General features: G+C 29.8%; 1 protein-coding gene and 1 pseudogene across 3 annotated transcripts; one reads left to right on the top strand and one right to left on the bottom strand.

Annotated features, from left to right (window-relative positions):
- Positions 1 to 282: 282 nt before the first annotated feature.
- Positions 283 to 2,214, bottom strand: LOC139786965 (lipase lipl-3-like; annotated as a pseudogene).
- Positions 2,215 to 4,393: 2,179 nt separating this feature from the next.
- Positions 4,394 to 15,081, top strand: LOC139786964 (uncharacterized). Of its 3 annotated transcripts, XM_071726061.1 has the most exons (8): positions 4,394 to 5,019; positions 6,144 to 6,295; positions 6,577 to 7,192; positions 7,485 to 7,664; positions 8,774 to 8,933; positions 9,364 to 9,501; positions 14,733 to 14,846; positions 14,940 to 15,081. In XM_071726061.1, the coding sequence occupies exons 1-4, from the start codon at positions 4,947 to 4,949 to the stop codon at positions 7,613 to 7,615; spliced, it is 972 nt and encodes a 323-aa protein (XP_071582162.1). In that variant the 5' UTR covers positions 4,394 to 4,946; the 3' UTR covers positions 7,616 to 7,664; positions 8,774 to 8,933; positions 9,364 to 9,501; positions 14,733 to 14,846; positions 14,940 to 15,081. The 3 variants fall into 3 exon arrangements, 2 of the variants coding, with proteins under 2 accessions (XP_071582162.1, XP_071582161.1); XM_071726060.1 differs by lacking the exons at positions 14,733 to 14,846; positions 14,940 to 15,081 and having other exon boundaries at positions 9,364 to 12,293; XR_011722490.1 differs by lacking the exons at positions 6,144 to 6,295; positions 14,733 to 14,846; positions 14,940 to 15,081 and having other exon boundaries at positions 4,395 to 5,019; positions 9,364 to 12,293.
- Positions 15,082 to 17,957: the final 2,876 nt, after the last annotated feature.

The raw sequence follows: 17,957 nt of genomic DNA, 5'->3' as shown, positions 1-17,957 counted from the left end.
AACGTTTACAAAACATGTTATATAAATATAATATCCTTCTTTCATTTTCATGTATGCTTTACGTCCTCGTTGCAATATAATGCACTCTTTTAGAAATTCCTGACTTTATATTCATATCACTTGGTAAGTATATATCTATTTAGTACTATTCAGTACAAGTAACGATTACTTTATCATTTTGCTTCATAAATATCTAATTTTTAGACAGGTCGTTTTTCGATTTTATATGGACTTTTAAACTAAAGATTTGACGTTCTCTCAAAATAATTTTATGACAATGTTTTACCTATATTGCCAGAATTTGGGATCGTATGTCGTCATATTCACATGCGATCTGCAGTAACTATTTCCTCTCATATTTCCAATCCATACGTCATATCCTTGATCTGCCAATAAAATGCTGCAACATAAGATAATAATAAGCTAGTGCACTATTAGTAGAATATATAAACTCGACGAAATGCATATCGAAATGTATGTATTCTAACATTTAAAATTAGTTTTTCATTGTTGCGAATCGAATAAATGAATATTCTTCGTGAAAGCGAACATTCTTCGAGATCGCTCGAATGGCTCCAAACCGCGACGGTTTACTTCCCCCCTTTTTTTTTGGTGTTTTCGAGCAAACGGCTCACAAGTGTTTCTCGCGTGATCGCAAGCACCGCGACCAATCAGCGTTTCTCACGTCACCGAATTCCTCGCGGCCTAAACGCGAAGCTCCGGCCGCGATCCCTTGCCTGCTCCGGCCGGAACGGCCAGTGAGCCATCACAACTCGTACGCGATACTTGTATTTATCGACGTCGAGAAAACGGAGTAGAATTCAGTATTGAAATAGCGAGTGCGAAATTGAAACGCGCATATGTCAAAAGTGTAACCCGCTTTAAATAAAGTGACTCTTGTCTCGTTTTACACGAGAAACCTGACTCTTATTTTCTTGTGCTTTCCTCGGCGCGCTTCGCGAAAACTTCGAGCGGTCCACTAACATTCATAAACATTATATTTCGCAATTTTTAAAACTTTAATATTTGATTAAGCTTCAAATTCTATTTAATTTCACTTCAAATTGAAGAATAACTAATGTTCCATTATGTCTTTGTAATCTTCTTTAAAATGTAACTCAAGAAAAAGCTCTTCATTTTCAGTAGCTTGAAGGATGATAAAATAATATTAAATATTGTTGCCTCGACATTTTTGTATATATAAAAAAAAGATTCGACTAAATTTTAAAATAACATATTTACAAAAAACATCACAGCATTGGTAATTTTCAAAATTTTATAAGATTTGAAGGTAAAATGTTTTTCACAAAAACACTATATGGTGAAATTTTACACGATGCTTTGAATTGATTCGCACGTTACGTTAACAACTACATATCATCAATAAATACGTACCGAGATCTTTGCCAGGACCGTACAGTACCCAGGAATCAGATAAACACAAAAGACCGTGTTGCACAAATACAATTTCCTTCTTTTTTTTGCTATTCAACAACAATGGACTTCCAGGTATCCTGTGTATTTTCAAATTGTAACCATCCTCCGTTGTGACGCTATGCTCTTCAGCGGGATAATTATATTGTTCCACCAATCCAATCTATGTTAAAGAATAGCATGATATGTAACATCCACAAAGTCGTTTTATCTCTATTTCGATTTCAATGTATTCTAAATTCAAAAAATATTTACACAATATTCAAACATAATACTTTTGGCTTAACAATTTAAGACGACAAAATTGTATAGTTGATCTATATTCACCATAGAATTAGAAAAATAAATATCATTTATTACAAAATACCTACATGTAAATGTAAATTCAGGACTTAAATCGAAAACAATTTTTACTCACAAAATCCAATATTTTTCCACTGTTTATTTTTCGGCTGGATCCATTCTTCTTACTCTCACTAAACCAGAGTCCTTAGGGAAGAACAAATTTAGGAATTCGTTTTGTAGAAACGATGATATGCTCTGCAATCTTCCTTCGGAGGACGTCATAATAATTGAAAATGCAACCAACATGAGTTTTATACCTGATGTCATCATATCAACTTATTGTATAGTAGATTGTAAAGAAAGTCTTAACTGTTGGCAATGTCACTTAAAATACTTTTCGAGAGGCAACTTGTTCCTGCAATGCAATCTGCAATGAGAAACAAACGCGATGAGTGCTGAATCGACAATAATTTAAAAACGTTATTTTAACAGAGTTTCAATTTTCCATCGTAGAAATGATAAAATAGTTAATATTAAAAAATTCCTACAAACAAACTTTGAAGAATAACGGATTTGAAGATAATAAATCAAAATGCATATGCACAAGCACATTTAAATTTTTATAAATTTTCCAATAAGAACTATTAAAGTCACATTTTACATAAATATAATTCAAAGTGGAATGATCGTCGTAAAACATTTGTATATGTTGTACACAAAACATGTCATAAGCAACGTTAACAGGTGGGAAACAAATACTTCTCACTGAAAATAAAATATAACACAAAGTATCATTCTTAAAAAATTAAGAATAATAAAAATTATAAAAAAAGTAAAAACGTTTTATAAAACTTATCTGGAAAATAATCTTGAATACATTCAAAAGGAAAAGAGAAATCTTTGTTGACGTAGCAGTAAATGCTAAAATATTTAAATGTTTAAATGCTTGAATACAAATGCATTGTATGCTTGCATGCAATTAATATTATACTGTTACTATTACACTATTAACCCCTTGATACACACAACTGTCAAAATATACAATGATAGCCGCTCACGAAGTAAGCGCTGCGAGAGAATAAATCGGCATCGCGGAAAAGAGGCAACAATAACCGCTATATATTCGAGTATCGACTTTACACGCCTTTTTTAGAGAGGGAGGGAACAAGAATCAGAATGTTGCTTTATCGGATATATTATTAATATACATGGAATTACTAAGAAATTTCTGTTCGTGGTGCTCGACTCTACATTGTTTTCTAAAATATTAAATGATTCAACTCGTGTTCTTCTGACTTTGCCAGGCTTGATAAAAATTAATAGTGACAGCTTGTAAGTAATGATGTTTTTTTGTATGAGCATTTCTCATGTAATTCTATATAATTAATAACAACATTTATTTTTGTTAAAGATATCCATCAAATAGATTAAAAACGGAATTAGTTAGCCAAATAGTTACACAGTTCCCGAAACTTCGTTCAACTCTCTCTGGAAATGGCTACGTAAGCAGATAATAATTGCTTTAATACTAAAAAAAACTTATATTACATTCAATATTGCTTTCAGGAGCATTTTTATGACAGTAAAACAAATCAGGGCTTCATTGAATTTCGTTTAAAAACTATGAGAAAGCGTTTATGTCCATCTAAGAAAAGAAGAACAGTGTCCAAAGAGTAAAAAAAAACAACAGAAGTTGTTAAAAGAAGGAACTCTACAGAATGAATATCTGGAAAAAGATTTATTTCAATTAAAAGTAAATATAATACAATTGTGCATAATGGTGAAACAGTGTTTTAGATTAGTAATTAGTAATTAAAATTAGTAATTATCGCTTGTTGTAGGTTGGCTTTAAAAATGCCAAATAATACAAACAAAGATGATATATTTAGATTAAGCGATGAAACAAGATCTAATCGACAAAGACTAGTGAAAAATTCTAATGAAGAACTAACACTGAGTAATATTTTACAAATGTATCCACGTTTTAAGGATTATAATAGCGAATTGTAGCTTCTATGTACCGAGAGTTTTGCAGTATTCTTCCTTAAAAGCACCAAATTTACTGCATTCAATGAATGACATTGAAGGTAATAAAATAAATGAAAAAATTTACGGAATACTTTCTCTGAATATATATCTTAATAAACATTTTTTTTATACACAGAGAGAAATATTTCTTTACATTCGTTATTTCCATTTGTTTGGATTATATTTATTTCATAGAAACAATATTACTTTAAGTAAAACATTATTTTGTTAAATAGAAATTTTGTAGTTTTATTACATTAAACCATATTGTTTAATAGAAAAAACACGATTGTTTGAAAGAATATGTTTCGATGAAAAAACATTTTCTTTGGTTACACTAAATATTACTCAATGAAATAAAACATTTCTTTACATAAAAATGATATAAAATATGTTTGATCGAAATAAGAGTGTTACTATTTACAATTAATGTTCTGCTTGGAATAACCGTTAAATCTGATTAAAAGTCCAGAAGTAATGGCAAAGAATGTAAGATTTTTATTAACATATATATGTATGTATGTATGTATGTATGTATGTATGTATGTATGTATGTATGTATGTATATATATACATATATATATATATATATATATATATATATATATAATCAAATTATAGTGCGTCATGTGCGTGTGTGTGTGTGTGTTTCTATGTGTATGACACAATCAAAAAACGAATTTAATACGCGTCCGTCGTAAATCTGTTTTTTGGTTCGAGCCAAAACAAGACACACGCAGACAATGGCCGTGTTCAAGCCGGATGAAAACTCAGCCAGGTTTGCGTATAGAAGAGCGCAGACATATGATCTGCTGTCTCTTTCTTTCCCGTGCTGTAAGTATAGCATACATGTTACCACGCGTTACCGGTTACCGGCTGATAGCTCTTCTACAGTTCTATACCAGCCCGAAGCTGGCCGAGCAGGCCGAGTCGTGTGCGCTACCCCCACGTAGCCCCCACCACGCACTGTAGTAGCGTACAGAAACGCAACGTCGCAAACATAACATCTCTGGTGCAAACGTGTGCGAACGTGTGCCATGTGCCGTGTGCCGTTAAACAAAGAAGCGAACGTGAAAAGTGTTTAAGAAGAATCGAGAGTTTCTGACGGGGCTGACCGACGTTTCTGTGCGATCGCACTCTCACGGATATTTCCTTCGCGCTAGCCATTACATACTTATACGATTAAAGTTTGAGTAAAAATGAGTGCCTCAAACGATATTGCTTCATTTTTAGAAGCATGTGGTTTATCACATTTGACGTCAACGTTTGTCGGTAAGTAATCTACATTGTAATGTTTTTTCTGTGTAACGTTTTTGCAAACAAGGTTATTAAAGTAAAATAACGTGTTTTATAAACAAGGTTATTACACTATTGAAAAGTAAATATTTTATTCCAATAAGTGAATATTCTGGGTGACACGGAATCCGTATGTATAACACTGAATAAACAAATACAGATAAATTGCTAAAGCAGACAGAAAACTGCTTTACAGGGGACAGACAAATAGGGAAGAAGAAGATGGACTTTTGCAAACGTCTTGGACGCAGAACATTTGCCGCGCGACAAAAAGCAACGCGGTAACCAAACTTCCTTTCGCTCTTACAAAAAAGTGATAAGTTGATTGGCTACTGCGTTGCTTCCTGGACCGCATGGCAAACGTTTCCGTCGTTCCGTGTCCTATGTGTAAGAGCCATTAGCGACGCGCGTGTAGGCACACATATTGTACTTAACAATATTTCGTCTTTTCTAATCGAGTACCATTTTACATCGAAGAAGTAGTTTAGTTAGTTTCCAAGAAAGATTACATTAAAGTTTGTTTCATCAAAAATGAGTTTTATCAAAATCCTTCAAATAATGTTTATTTATTGGAATAAAACATTTACTTTTCAATATCTAAATATAATATATAATTCTTAAATAATATATAATTAATGTAAAGAAAACCTGTATAATTGCTTTAAGAAATGTATATAATTGTACATTTTAATTTGTTTTTTATTTTTTACTTTTTTTAAAGCAGATATGTGTTTTTCTTACATCAAATAATTTATCTCATTATTCTGTGCTTAAAAATATTAAAATATTAAGTTTCAATATAAGTTTCTTTTCTTTAATATTTTATTACTATAATTTATAGAAATACGATCATTGAATTCATCAATAATCAATATAAATTGCTTAGAATAAAAGTAAAATTAAATAAATTAATATTAAATAAGTAATTATTAAAAATTATTTAAATAAATTAATTCTTGATTAAATAATTTATAATATATGACATAATTCATATTTTCAACAAATATATATTTAGTTATGTTCAAAGTACTTTATTGAGATGAAAGCTAATCTAGTATATCATCTTAATTTTTATTCTTTTTTATTTTTATTTATTTTAGAAAATAAAATTGATGACATAGCTTTATTGCAACTGTTAACAAATAAAGAACTCAAAGAATTAATTCCTTGCATGGGAGACAGAAAAAAGATAGAAATAAAATTATCACAAAGACCTATTCAACCTGTGATATTGTCACCCGAAGATTTAGTGGTATGCATTATATATTTGTAATATTTTTTCTAGGATACTATTTCTTGTCATCTAATTTAACTATTCTAAATTAATTTTTTAAAACTATTTTGTTATATATTTTTATATATTTATATATATTTTTATATATTTAGTTATATATTTTTATTTATTCCAATATAGACCTTTTTAATTGTAAAAGTAACTTGTTGTTATGTCATACTTGTTTAATATTTTTATTATGTTGCTATTTTTAAAAGTAATTCTTTTTTTAAATATTTATTTTATAATGTTGTTTTCAGATGCCTTTAAATACTGAAATATTAGATTTAACAGAAACAGAACAACCGCTTAAAAAAAAGCCAAAAGTTTCATTGTCTGATGTTGATACAGCTTCAACATTATCAAATGTTTCATTGGTGTCTGAATCTGATATACCTTCGACATCATCGAATGCTTCATTGATTAAAATGATTGAAGTTTCAAATACTAACAACAAAGACATGAATAATATGATTAATAATGTACTGAATACATACGAAGTTATCAATTTTAATTTAAAAGATCTATTGAAAAGTCATATTATAGGAAGGGCTATTCTATTAAAGTTTGAAAAAACAAAATTAATTGATAATAAAGATCGCAATAATTTGTGTGACATTATCATATGTCATTTCTTAAATGAAAATAAACGTCTAAATAATTCAACAGTAGGCATTTTGGCTGACAAAATAGTTGAAATTTTTCATGAAGAAAGGAGATCTACGTATTACGTTAGTCCTATTGGAAAAAGTCAATCACGCCACAACAAACCGGAAGTAGCCAGAGGAAAATTAATAGATAAATATAGAAACAAGCTTACCATGCTACGAAAAACTTTGGCAAGTTGTGAAACCTTTACAGTTGAGGAAAAAGAAAGTAAATATAACACATATTATATTAACACTTTGCAGATGAGATACATATTTTATAATAGTAAAATCCTTCTTTCTTCAAAGTTGATTAGTATTTACTATAAAATGTAAAAATTATAATGAATTGTTTAAAAAGTATTTTTATTTGTACAGTTTGATATTTATATATATTTGCTTGTTGAAAACCTTCCAAAATATCAAAGTATTAGTTTTTTTTGGCGAAATTAGCTGCTTTCAAATTGTAAGATACTATTTATGTGTTTATTATAATAACATTTTGTTATTATTAATTTTAGATATATCAAGAGAAATGCAGGACAGTCAAGTATGGCTTAAGCACAATAGTGAACCCAAAAATGAAGTTATTCGTCGTTGGAAACTATCTTTTCCAATTAGAAAAATAGGACGATTAATTATCATTGAATGAATATTTAGAAGAATGGCCTATCTTAAAAACACAAGCAGCAATTGATTTAGTAAGTCATTATTGTGTAATCAATTTTTATTGATTTTTGATGAGTTTTTGGTTGATCAAATTTTTATAAAAAGTTGTTTCTTAAGAAATATGATAAATGTACTTATAATTTCTTTTTTTGTTTAAATCTTCTTTAGCACAGCACATATAAATGCTTTTTACAAAAGTTTGCAAGAATATTCTGTAAAAAAATATATGTATCCGCATTTAGAAAATTCTCTACACTACAATAACATTTTAAACACAAATATAAAATATTATTTTAAAATATATACTTTTTCAATTTTGGAACTGTAAAAAGGTGTTAATGTTACTTTAATTATAAACATTTGTATGTTTTAAAAACAGTTTTCTTTCTAATGACTTCTTTCTATGTTGTTTTGACAACGTTAATGTTTTTGAACAATTTTCTTGTAAACTTTGACAAGAAGTGTTAATATTTTTTTGGGTCAAAATCACTTTATTGAATAATAAAAATATTTGCATAATATATATATATTTTTTAAAGATATTTCTGTTCTTTAAATTTCTTTTATTTATTATATTTAAGATATTTTTCCTTATATTTCTGTTTACATATAGTGTATATAATATTATATATTTTCTTTTGCACATACATACAAATCACTTTTTTCAGAATGATTTTTTTATACTTTGAATTTAGTTACTAAACTAATAACTTTTGGTATATGTAATTACATTTATTAAATAGTACAAGTTTTCAACATTTATATACAGGGTGTCCATTTTAACTTTTGCACCACAATATCTCGAGAACTGATGATTTTATTTAAAAATGTTTTAGACGATAGTTGTATGATTTGGGGAGACCATCAAATAAGCTGACTAAATTTTAGGTTTGACGCTTACTTTGGACCCAAATTTTAGTCAGCTTATTTGATAGCCCCTTCTAAACCATACAACTTTTGTCTGAAATATTTTTCAATAAAATCATCGGTTCTTGAGATATTACGGTACAAAAGTTAAAATGGGGCACCATGTATTTTTCATATTTAAAACTTTTTAAATCTTTTCCTGAAAAGATATAGTATGACCTACGACCTACGTTTAATAGCATTGTTAACATATCTTCTGGTTTTTTTTTTTCAGATTGACTGTGATTTTAAAGAAAGATTTAACTTACAAGCATCCTTTGATATATGCCAAAAATTTGAGGATTTCTTTACTTACATTTATAATAAACGTAAGGCATTACTTAAGCCATCCGATGAAAGTTTATTTCATTTGCTTGAAGATCAGATAACAACAGGTAAGAATCAATATAGTATCATTAACTTTGTTAAATGTAAAGTAATTGACATACTATTAATAATTACTGATTAAAAGTTAAAATTGAATTATTTTGATCCATATAATACAATTAATTAAAAAACAATAACTTTTATTTTGTAACACATAATTTTTGTTTACTGATTTAAAAAGAAATTGTACATAGAAATATTTACAGCACTTATTATTTTAAATGTAGCATTAACTTTTTTGGCATAATATGATTTTCAAGTGATAATTTTTTAAATTAAAAATTTTATCTATAAATTGTTTGTATTATAAGCATATGTGATGTTTTTGAACATAATTAAAATTCAAATAATGTCATAACTACTTTAAGTTGCTTTAAAATAGGATTATTAATAATGTATAATATTGCTAATACAAATTAAATGTTTTTACAATTACAGATTCCAAAAACGTAATACGTTTGTATTTGTTATCTTCTTTGGTACCCCCTCGTGGTAGGGCAAAGACAGGCAAGATCTACTGGAAACCATCTGTATCCGAAGCAAGAGATGGCCTTTTCTTGCAAGTAAAAATCCCAGGTGATATTGAGTCAGCAAAACAAGAAAAGATTGGTTTTATGTATAAAAAGGGTTTAACAATTCAGCCGTACATAATAGTAGTTGGTCCCAATTTATGTAATATTCATGTTTTCTACGTTATTATTGATAGCAAAACTTATGAAACAAAGACATTTCTTGATGCGTTAAAATTTTGTTTTGAAGCATATTTTGTTTTGGACTTAAAATACACACCAGAGAGCCAGCATCTCTGGTTTCTTTTACAGTGGGAATTGTTTAATATTATTTCTGAAAATGACATAAACATTCCTTTTATGAACGATATATTACGGTTTAAAATTTAAAACATAGATATATAAAACATTGTATGAATAACCACTGAGCTATTTTGGTTTATTAAATTTTGCACACACACACACGTACATATTCATATATACACACATAAACACACACATATACCTAAACACGCGCGGGCGTACACACACACACATACACACATACACATACACACATACACATACACACATATACATACATACATACATACACACACACACACACGCACACATACGCACACACATATATATATATATATATATATATTTAAATATCATATATATATATACATACACACACAAAGGTATTAATACTGAAACAGATTATTTATAATGGAATGTAACAATATCATTTGTTTTAAATGTTCCAAGACATTTATAGGTATTGATTCTTTAATTCAACATATAAAACATTTGCATCCGTTTATACAAAGCTTTATTTGTAAGCAAGACAATTGTCACCGTACTTTTCCTCTTTTAAATGGTTTAAAAAAGCACTTAATTAAGAATCATTCAAAATATGAAACGCTTCAACAACTAAATACAGACCTAATTGAAGAATCTAATTCTTTCTGTTCTTCAGAATATCAGAATACTCAAAATTCGTTTATTGACAAACCTCATTTTTCTAAATATTGTAATAATGAACCATCCGATCTTTTTCAAACTGTTCGGAATGCTATTGTTTGTTTGATGTCAAAAATGTACAGTAATTCTTCTTTACCCCGAAACATTGTCCAAATAGTAATAGAAGATGTAAAGGAATTATTTAATTCTCTAATTGCCTGTATAGACCCTATATTAAACAAAGAAAATGTGAATGAATATAACAAAGTTTGTACTCTTTTAAGGAAATTGATAATACATTTGAAATGTTGGGAACCGAACATAAAAGATTAAAATTTCTGGAAGACAATAGATGTTATATTAAACCAAATGCTTTTTTTATAGGATAAAGATCAAAAGTCTTGGCAAAATAAATAAATCTTCTGAAGCAAATATGGTTATTCAAAAATCTGAAGGACAAATAATAGAATTGCATAAAATCTTAAAAGAATTTCTAGAATTACCAAACGTATTTAATGAAATTGTTTCCTATATGCAAAACGAAGAATCTGTATGTGATGAGAATGTGCGTACTTCTATTTTCCAAGGAAACTTATGGAAAGAAGTAAAACTTAAATTTCCAAATAAAATAATAATTCCTTTATATCTTTTTTGTGATGATTTTGAACCTAACAATCCTTTAGGTTCAAAATCTGGTATATATAAAGTAAATGCAGTTTATGTTTCCATTGCTTCTGTACCTATTCAATATGCTTCTCTCTCTTTATTGGAAAATATCTTTTTAACTCAGCTTTGTTTTACGGGCGATCGAGAGCAGTATGGTAATAAGAATATATTTTATAAAATCATTCAACAATTGAAATATTTAGAAACTGAAGGTATCAGAATACAAATATCTTCCACAAAAAGTGTTCAAGTATATTTTACGTTGCTATTAATTTTGGGAGATAATTTAGGTTTAAATTCTATTTTAGGTTTCAATGAAAGTTTCCAATCAAATTATTTCTGTCGTTTTTATAAGACTCATAAAGACGAAACAAAACATCAATTAAAAGAAAATGAAGAAAATTTACGTAACATTACAAATTACAATAACGATTGCTTATCTTTTTCTTTTGGTATTAAAGAAGTATGTATTTGGCATGAATTGCCAAATTTTCATGTTACAAAAAACTTATCTTGTGATTTAATGCATGATGTTCTGGAGGGAGTTCTAAGATATGATATAGCTCAAATAATTTTTTGTCTTATTACAAAAAAGTACTTTTCTCTTGAACAATTAAATGGAAGAATAAAATATTTTAAATTTACTGACTCAGATATAGGTAACCCAATCCCTTTCATTATTTCTGAACATTTGAAAAAAAAAAATATAATAATGAGTGCATCTGAAATGTTAGCATTGACTACTTATTTTTGTATCCTAGTTGGTGATCTAGTTCCATCACATGAGCCCGTGTGGGATTTTTACATACTTTTATATAAGATGTTAGATATACTTTTATCGAGAACAATTTCTAATTCTTCAATATCCTATTTGAAAACTTTAATTGAGGAACATCACCAAATGTACTGTAATTTATTTAAAGAAACGTTAAAACCGAAATTTCATTTACTTCTTCATTATCCTCGAATTATGACAATAATAGGTCCTGTTCGACATATTTGGGTTATGAGATATGAAGCATTCCATAAACAACTGAAAAGTACTTCTAAAATTGTAACTTCTCGTGTTAATTTACTTCGAACATTATGTATTAAACAACAACTTTCTTTTTCTTATAGAATTTTAAGTAGAAAGGGTTTTTCTAATATCATAGTAACTAGACAATTTCTTGGTAATTTGCACAATGTAAAAGAAATGAAATTAATTTCTCTAATAAAGACATGTATGGATACTTTCTCTGAAAATGCAAGTGTTTTCGCCTCGATCAAATTTAATAATATTAAATATAATGTAGGAAGCGTTTTACAGATTAATGATACTGAATTTAATTGCTTTTTGATTTTTGGTGTTGTTCAATATATTATTTTAGACGACAAATCTCTTACTTTTATTTTGTCACTAGTTACAACTGTTTCATTTCAAAATCATTTGCAGGCTTATGAAATTATAATAAACCAAGATGCTCAGTGGTTTTTACAAAAATGGGAACACTTACCAAATAAATTCCCTTATAATACTCATGTGATAGGTAATGGAAATAATTATATTGTTCCTTTACAGTATATTGTAATAGAATAGATATTTGTTTTTTGTTACATTATAAGATAGTTACCGTTCGAATAATATATTTTATATTGTATTTCAATCTAAATTCCAGCAAACATAAAATATACGTCAGTAGATGCTGGGACTATTTTTCTCTGGAAATAGAGTCCGTACTGGCAAATTGTTTTTTAGCAATGTTTTCTGAGATCTCACACTCCGAAAATAAACCTGGATACTGTATTTTCTGTTTTTAATTTACCATATAATCTCGTTCATTTATTTGTAAGTTGATATCTCAGAAAATATTACCAAAAGACAATTTACAAAATGTTTAAAGTATATACATTTTTAGTTTATCGTATATTTTTGTTCATTTGCTTGTAAGTTCTGAGATCTCAGAAAACATTGCCAAAGACAATTTGCAAAATGCTTAAAGTATATGTATTTAGTTTACCATATGTTCTCATTTATTAATTTGTAAGTTGGAAGATCTTAGGAAACATTGGCGACTAACATTTTGCAAAATGTTTAAAGTATGTTTTTGATTTACCATATATTCTCGTTCATTTATTTGTCAGTTGGGAGATCTCTAAAAACATTGTCCAATGTCATTTATTTATGTTATAATGTGTAAAAGTCTAAAAATTACCATTTATTGTAATTATGTTGAAATAACAAAAATGGCCACAGTTACTTTTATATCAACATATAATTTATATTTTTATTTGAAGATATTTAAATATCTTATACAATATTGAAAGTAGTTGAAAAACACTGAAAAATATTTTTGTATAATAAAATATTTATATTTTAATATATTTTGTGTGTGTCTCTTTATTTTGTCTTGTTTATATATTTTTTTACATTACTTTTTAAGAGCAACACTTTTCTAATAACAATATATTTGTTTTTCAATTTGTGCCATATCTATCAAACTGCATCAATGTTTTATTTGCAATTAAATTAATTAACACAGTAAGGCTGATGGCAGAGAACAAGAGGCTATTGTATACAACAGCCTGTTACAACTTACGTTTTTCTCTGCCTTACTTTCCACTACAATAGATGTAAACGCCTAACGTCTTATTCTCTGCTATCAACCTTAGAAAGTATTTAAATAAAATAAGTTCTCAAATAAATCCATGAAATTCTCTCTGTTACTGAATTAGATTATTTAATTATTTAATTAAAAGAACGAATTTTTTATTGAAATAATTAAATTATTTAATCAATATAATAAATTTATTTAGCAGTTGTAAGAGAGTTCCTTAATGCAACAAAAATACGATTTAAGTGAAATAGTACAATACTTTAACTGAAACAATAAAATTGTTTCATTCAACAAAAATATAATTTAAGTGAAATAGTACAATACTTTAACTGAAACAATAAAATTGTTTCATTCAACAAAGATATCATTTAAGTGAAACAGTACAATATTTTAACTAAAATAATAAAATTGTTTTATTCAACAAAAATATAATTTAAGTGAAATAGTATATTACTTTGGTCGAAATAATGAAATTATTTCATTCAACAAAAATATAATTTAAGTACAATAGTGCAATACTTTAGCCAAAATAATAAAATTGTTTAAGTTAAAAAAATATTCAACTCTTTTTGAGAGAATATTTATTTTAAGGTAAAGATACATTTTATTTGAAAAGTCAAACAATTGCATTTTGTAGTTTAACCTTTAGAGGCCGGGGGTGGTCGAAATATCGACCACCCAAAAAACACAAGCTATTTGATGTTTTCAGGCAAAATTTGTGTGTTGAATAAGGGAAAAATAGTAAAAAAAAAAAAATTCTTCAAGTCCTTTTCCCGGCCTCTAAAGGTTAAACACTGATTCGGTTGGACTATTCCAATGCATAAATTTCTTTAGATTTAGAAAAATTTATTAAATCTAAAGAAACATTTCTCTCTGTGAGATAATTTGAAAGCTTTGATTTTGCTACCGCATCTACTGCCGTCTCCTAATTACACAAAACGAAAAAGAAATGTAATTATATTTGTGTGTATATGTGTTGCGTGTGTGTGTGTGTGTATATGTGTGTGTGTTGCGTGGATGTGTATGTATATTTTAATCCATATATTTTATTGCAACAGAAGTTATTACACACATATGTATATTTTAGGACAAAAAGACAGTACAAGTAAAAAACAAGGACAGCCAATGTATCTCAGTGTGATATTCAAATGTATGTGCTAAAATAACAATCCTGCATAAAAGTTTACTAATTTTTAAGAATGTAAGTATCTAATCGAAAGTATATTATTTCACTCATTAAGCTATTTTCATTCAATAATCATGGAGGTTTAATTAATAAATATTTGCACTTTAGGCACAAGATAATTTATTTTTAAATGAGTGCTCACAAGTTGATAAGCCACCTAATAAAAGGAACGTGCAACCTTATTTAATATATTAATATTATATGATTTAGTACTTTTGTATTCGTTTTAATAAATATGTTATATACTTTATATATAATAATTCAATATAATGTTTTTTTCTTATAACTTGTGTAATTATTTGTCTAACCTATTTCTTTAATATAGGGGAGACCGGGGCTAAACAGTCCGTTTTTTTTCGGTGCCGATTTTTAACAACAAAATAAATAATTGTAGTTAAATGTGGTATACCACTGTAAAGAGTGAACCATTAGCTACAAAATCGCTTTGTTTAACCGGTATAGAGCAAAAACGACAACGGTGGAAAAATTGAAATTTCAAAAATGCCGGGGTATAACAGTCTGCACTGTATTTTCAATACATATACGTACATCTAATCCTAAAAAATAATAGGATACATGCAATAATTGTTTTTTAAGAGAAAAATATAAAAATTTATTTAAAATTTTTATGCGAAACATTATTAAAAAATACTTACGAGGGTTCTTCTTTCCGCAGAAGTCACTCGCCCGACTTGTTTCACTCCTCGACGTCCGATGACTCTATTCGGATCCTTGCAGATTCACTCTTCAATGACATGTGATTCCCACCGAAATTTCCATCAGTTTTTATAGGGTTCGGGGAACGCGCTATTAGCGCTATTGCATCATTCTATCTTTATCGCTCATCAGGTGTAAAACAAGGATAGAATAAGCAAATAGCGCTAATAGCGCGCTCCCCGAATCTAGCCTTTGTCCTTGACATCCTTGTTTTCGTCGCACTTTTCAATTCCACTCCGCTGAAGACAAGCGAAATAAAAATTACATAAACCTCTCTTGCTGAATTCGTCTTCCTAATCGAATACCTCGTGGTCTCCGTTCTGTAATAGAAAGTAAAGTATTATTTAAACTATTTATTATATAACACGGCTGAGGGATTGTTTGAGAACTATTTGTCTCAAAAAGAGACCTGTTTTTTAAAGAGAATAAGAACAGGAGGAAGAGATAGAGAGGAAGAAAGTGTTTTCCGAATCCGGGTAAAAAAATTGCACCTATTAAAATCCTCGCGCGAATATCTCCTCACATTTATTTAGTGACTCACGTGAGAGTTTATGCTTTGTATTTCTCTTCTTTCAGCCACACCGACCTGTGTTTAAACCCGAATTTGATGGTCCCTCATTCCCTTGCCGTTTTCCCGGCTTCGACCTGCAGCCCGATGGTGAACTGTAAAGCTCCTTCCGAGGTTCGCGTAAATAATTAGTAAAAAAACTATCAAAAAAAAGTCAAAAATTCAACAGCAGAAAACATCCGGAGAATAAAGAAGATGGGTAAGAGAAGGAAGAGGAGGAGGAGGAGGAGGAGGAGGAGGAGAAGGAAGAACATCGTCGCCCTCATCGAGTCCATCGTCGAACGAAGACACGAATATATACATATATATGCAACGAATCCGAAAGCTCGTTCGGAGCTCTCAACGGCATCGTCATCTTGCAATCGAGCGATCGATCAATCAAACATCATCACACATCCGGATCATAGAATTCTCGTCATCTTTTTCGATAATAATTTTTTTCTGTTCAATCGGCCAAAAAGGGAAAACGCGGAAAATCAGTGCTCGCTCGGGAAGGAGAGAATTAAGGGTGAGAGTGGTAGGCGGGGGTGCGTTTCTTTACCACCTCGAGCTGACAGTCGAGGGAGAGAAAGGGAGAGAGAGAAAGGGAGGGAGAGACTGGGAGAGTGAGAGTGGGTGAGAGTGAGAGAGAGATCGAGCGAGAGGGCGCGCGAGCGGATGATGAGAGGGCGAGAGCCAGCGCGACAGATATATTAATATTTACACACACGCATACACAGAAGACGAAAAGGGGGGGGAGAAAATAGAGCGACGAATACAGATAGATAGATTTATTTAATTTCAGCTACAGAAAGCCAAGAAATGGACTTGGTTTACAATATACCTTAAACACACTCATACCAACTTTTTTTATCTTAACGCGTGCAACTGTTAATTCATTATTTCATACTTTCTTTAAAAAAAACCATCCCTTAAACCCTAAACGACTAAACCCATTATTTGCACGTTAAACTCACAAAACTCATAATTGAACCTAGTCCGCTTCAGCAGTAGGCCAAGAAACGGACATTATTCACCTATACACACACACACACACATACCTTCATACAACAACGCGCAACAAAATATTCCTTGCATCCTAAAACTTATAAAACTCGAATTCTAAATCAATGCATTCTCTCTATAAACCTTATACTTCAGAACCTATCGTATACCTTAAACTCATATCTTCCATAACTTCTGCGTGCGAAACTCAAAGCCTAATCTTAAAACTACAAAACATAATTCTCTCTCTTTTTCTTTATCCTTACCTCTACCTTAATTACATATAATAAACTCGACTAATAACAAAACTCCTGCTTCCTAACTAAAACTTTCCTATGTCCCCAGCCCTACCGAACTCATCACACCTCCCTGTATGCCCCTCCCTTCTCTTCTTTTCTTTTCTCTTCCAATATAACTTCTGTACCCTCGGATCGCTCCATTCCTCTTCCTTATTTGCCCAATTCCTCGGCACTGCTCCTCTCCACTCTTACTAAATTGTCTCCCAGCTCTTCTTCTCTCGTTCCCTCCGAAGCAACATTTATTTCCTCCGCGCGCGCGCGCGCGTGTTCTCTGGTTATCTTCCCGTACCTCCTATCTGCCGTTGCATAACTAATATACCTGGATTCGCCTCCGTGCCATCCAAAGATTCTAATATTTCCAGAAAACTGCTGCGTCCTTTCTTAAACTGTAACGTTCATACCTCTTATTTTTCCTCCTTCCACATTTCCTTCCTCATCTTCCTCTCCTCTTCTCACCACGCCTTGTGTCCTCGTTCCTCAGTTACTTATCTTCTTTTACTACCGTTTCCTGGAACACCTCTGGACCCGCCAATCCTTGTGTTCTAGCTTTATTTCACA

The sequence above is a fragment of the Temnothorax nylanderi genome, unplaced genomic scaffold, assembly GCF_030848795.1.
Source record: "Temnothorax nylanderi isolate EJ_2023f unplaced genomic scaffold, tnyl_v1.0 TNYL_tig1215_pilon, whole genome shotgun sequence".
NCBI classification, from domain to species: domain Eukaryota; kingdom Metazoa; phylum Arthropoda; class Insecta; order Hymenoptera; family Formicidae; genus Temnothorax; species Temnothorax nylanderi.
This window is presented reverse-complemented; position numbering and strand designations above follow the sequence as displayed.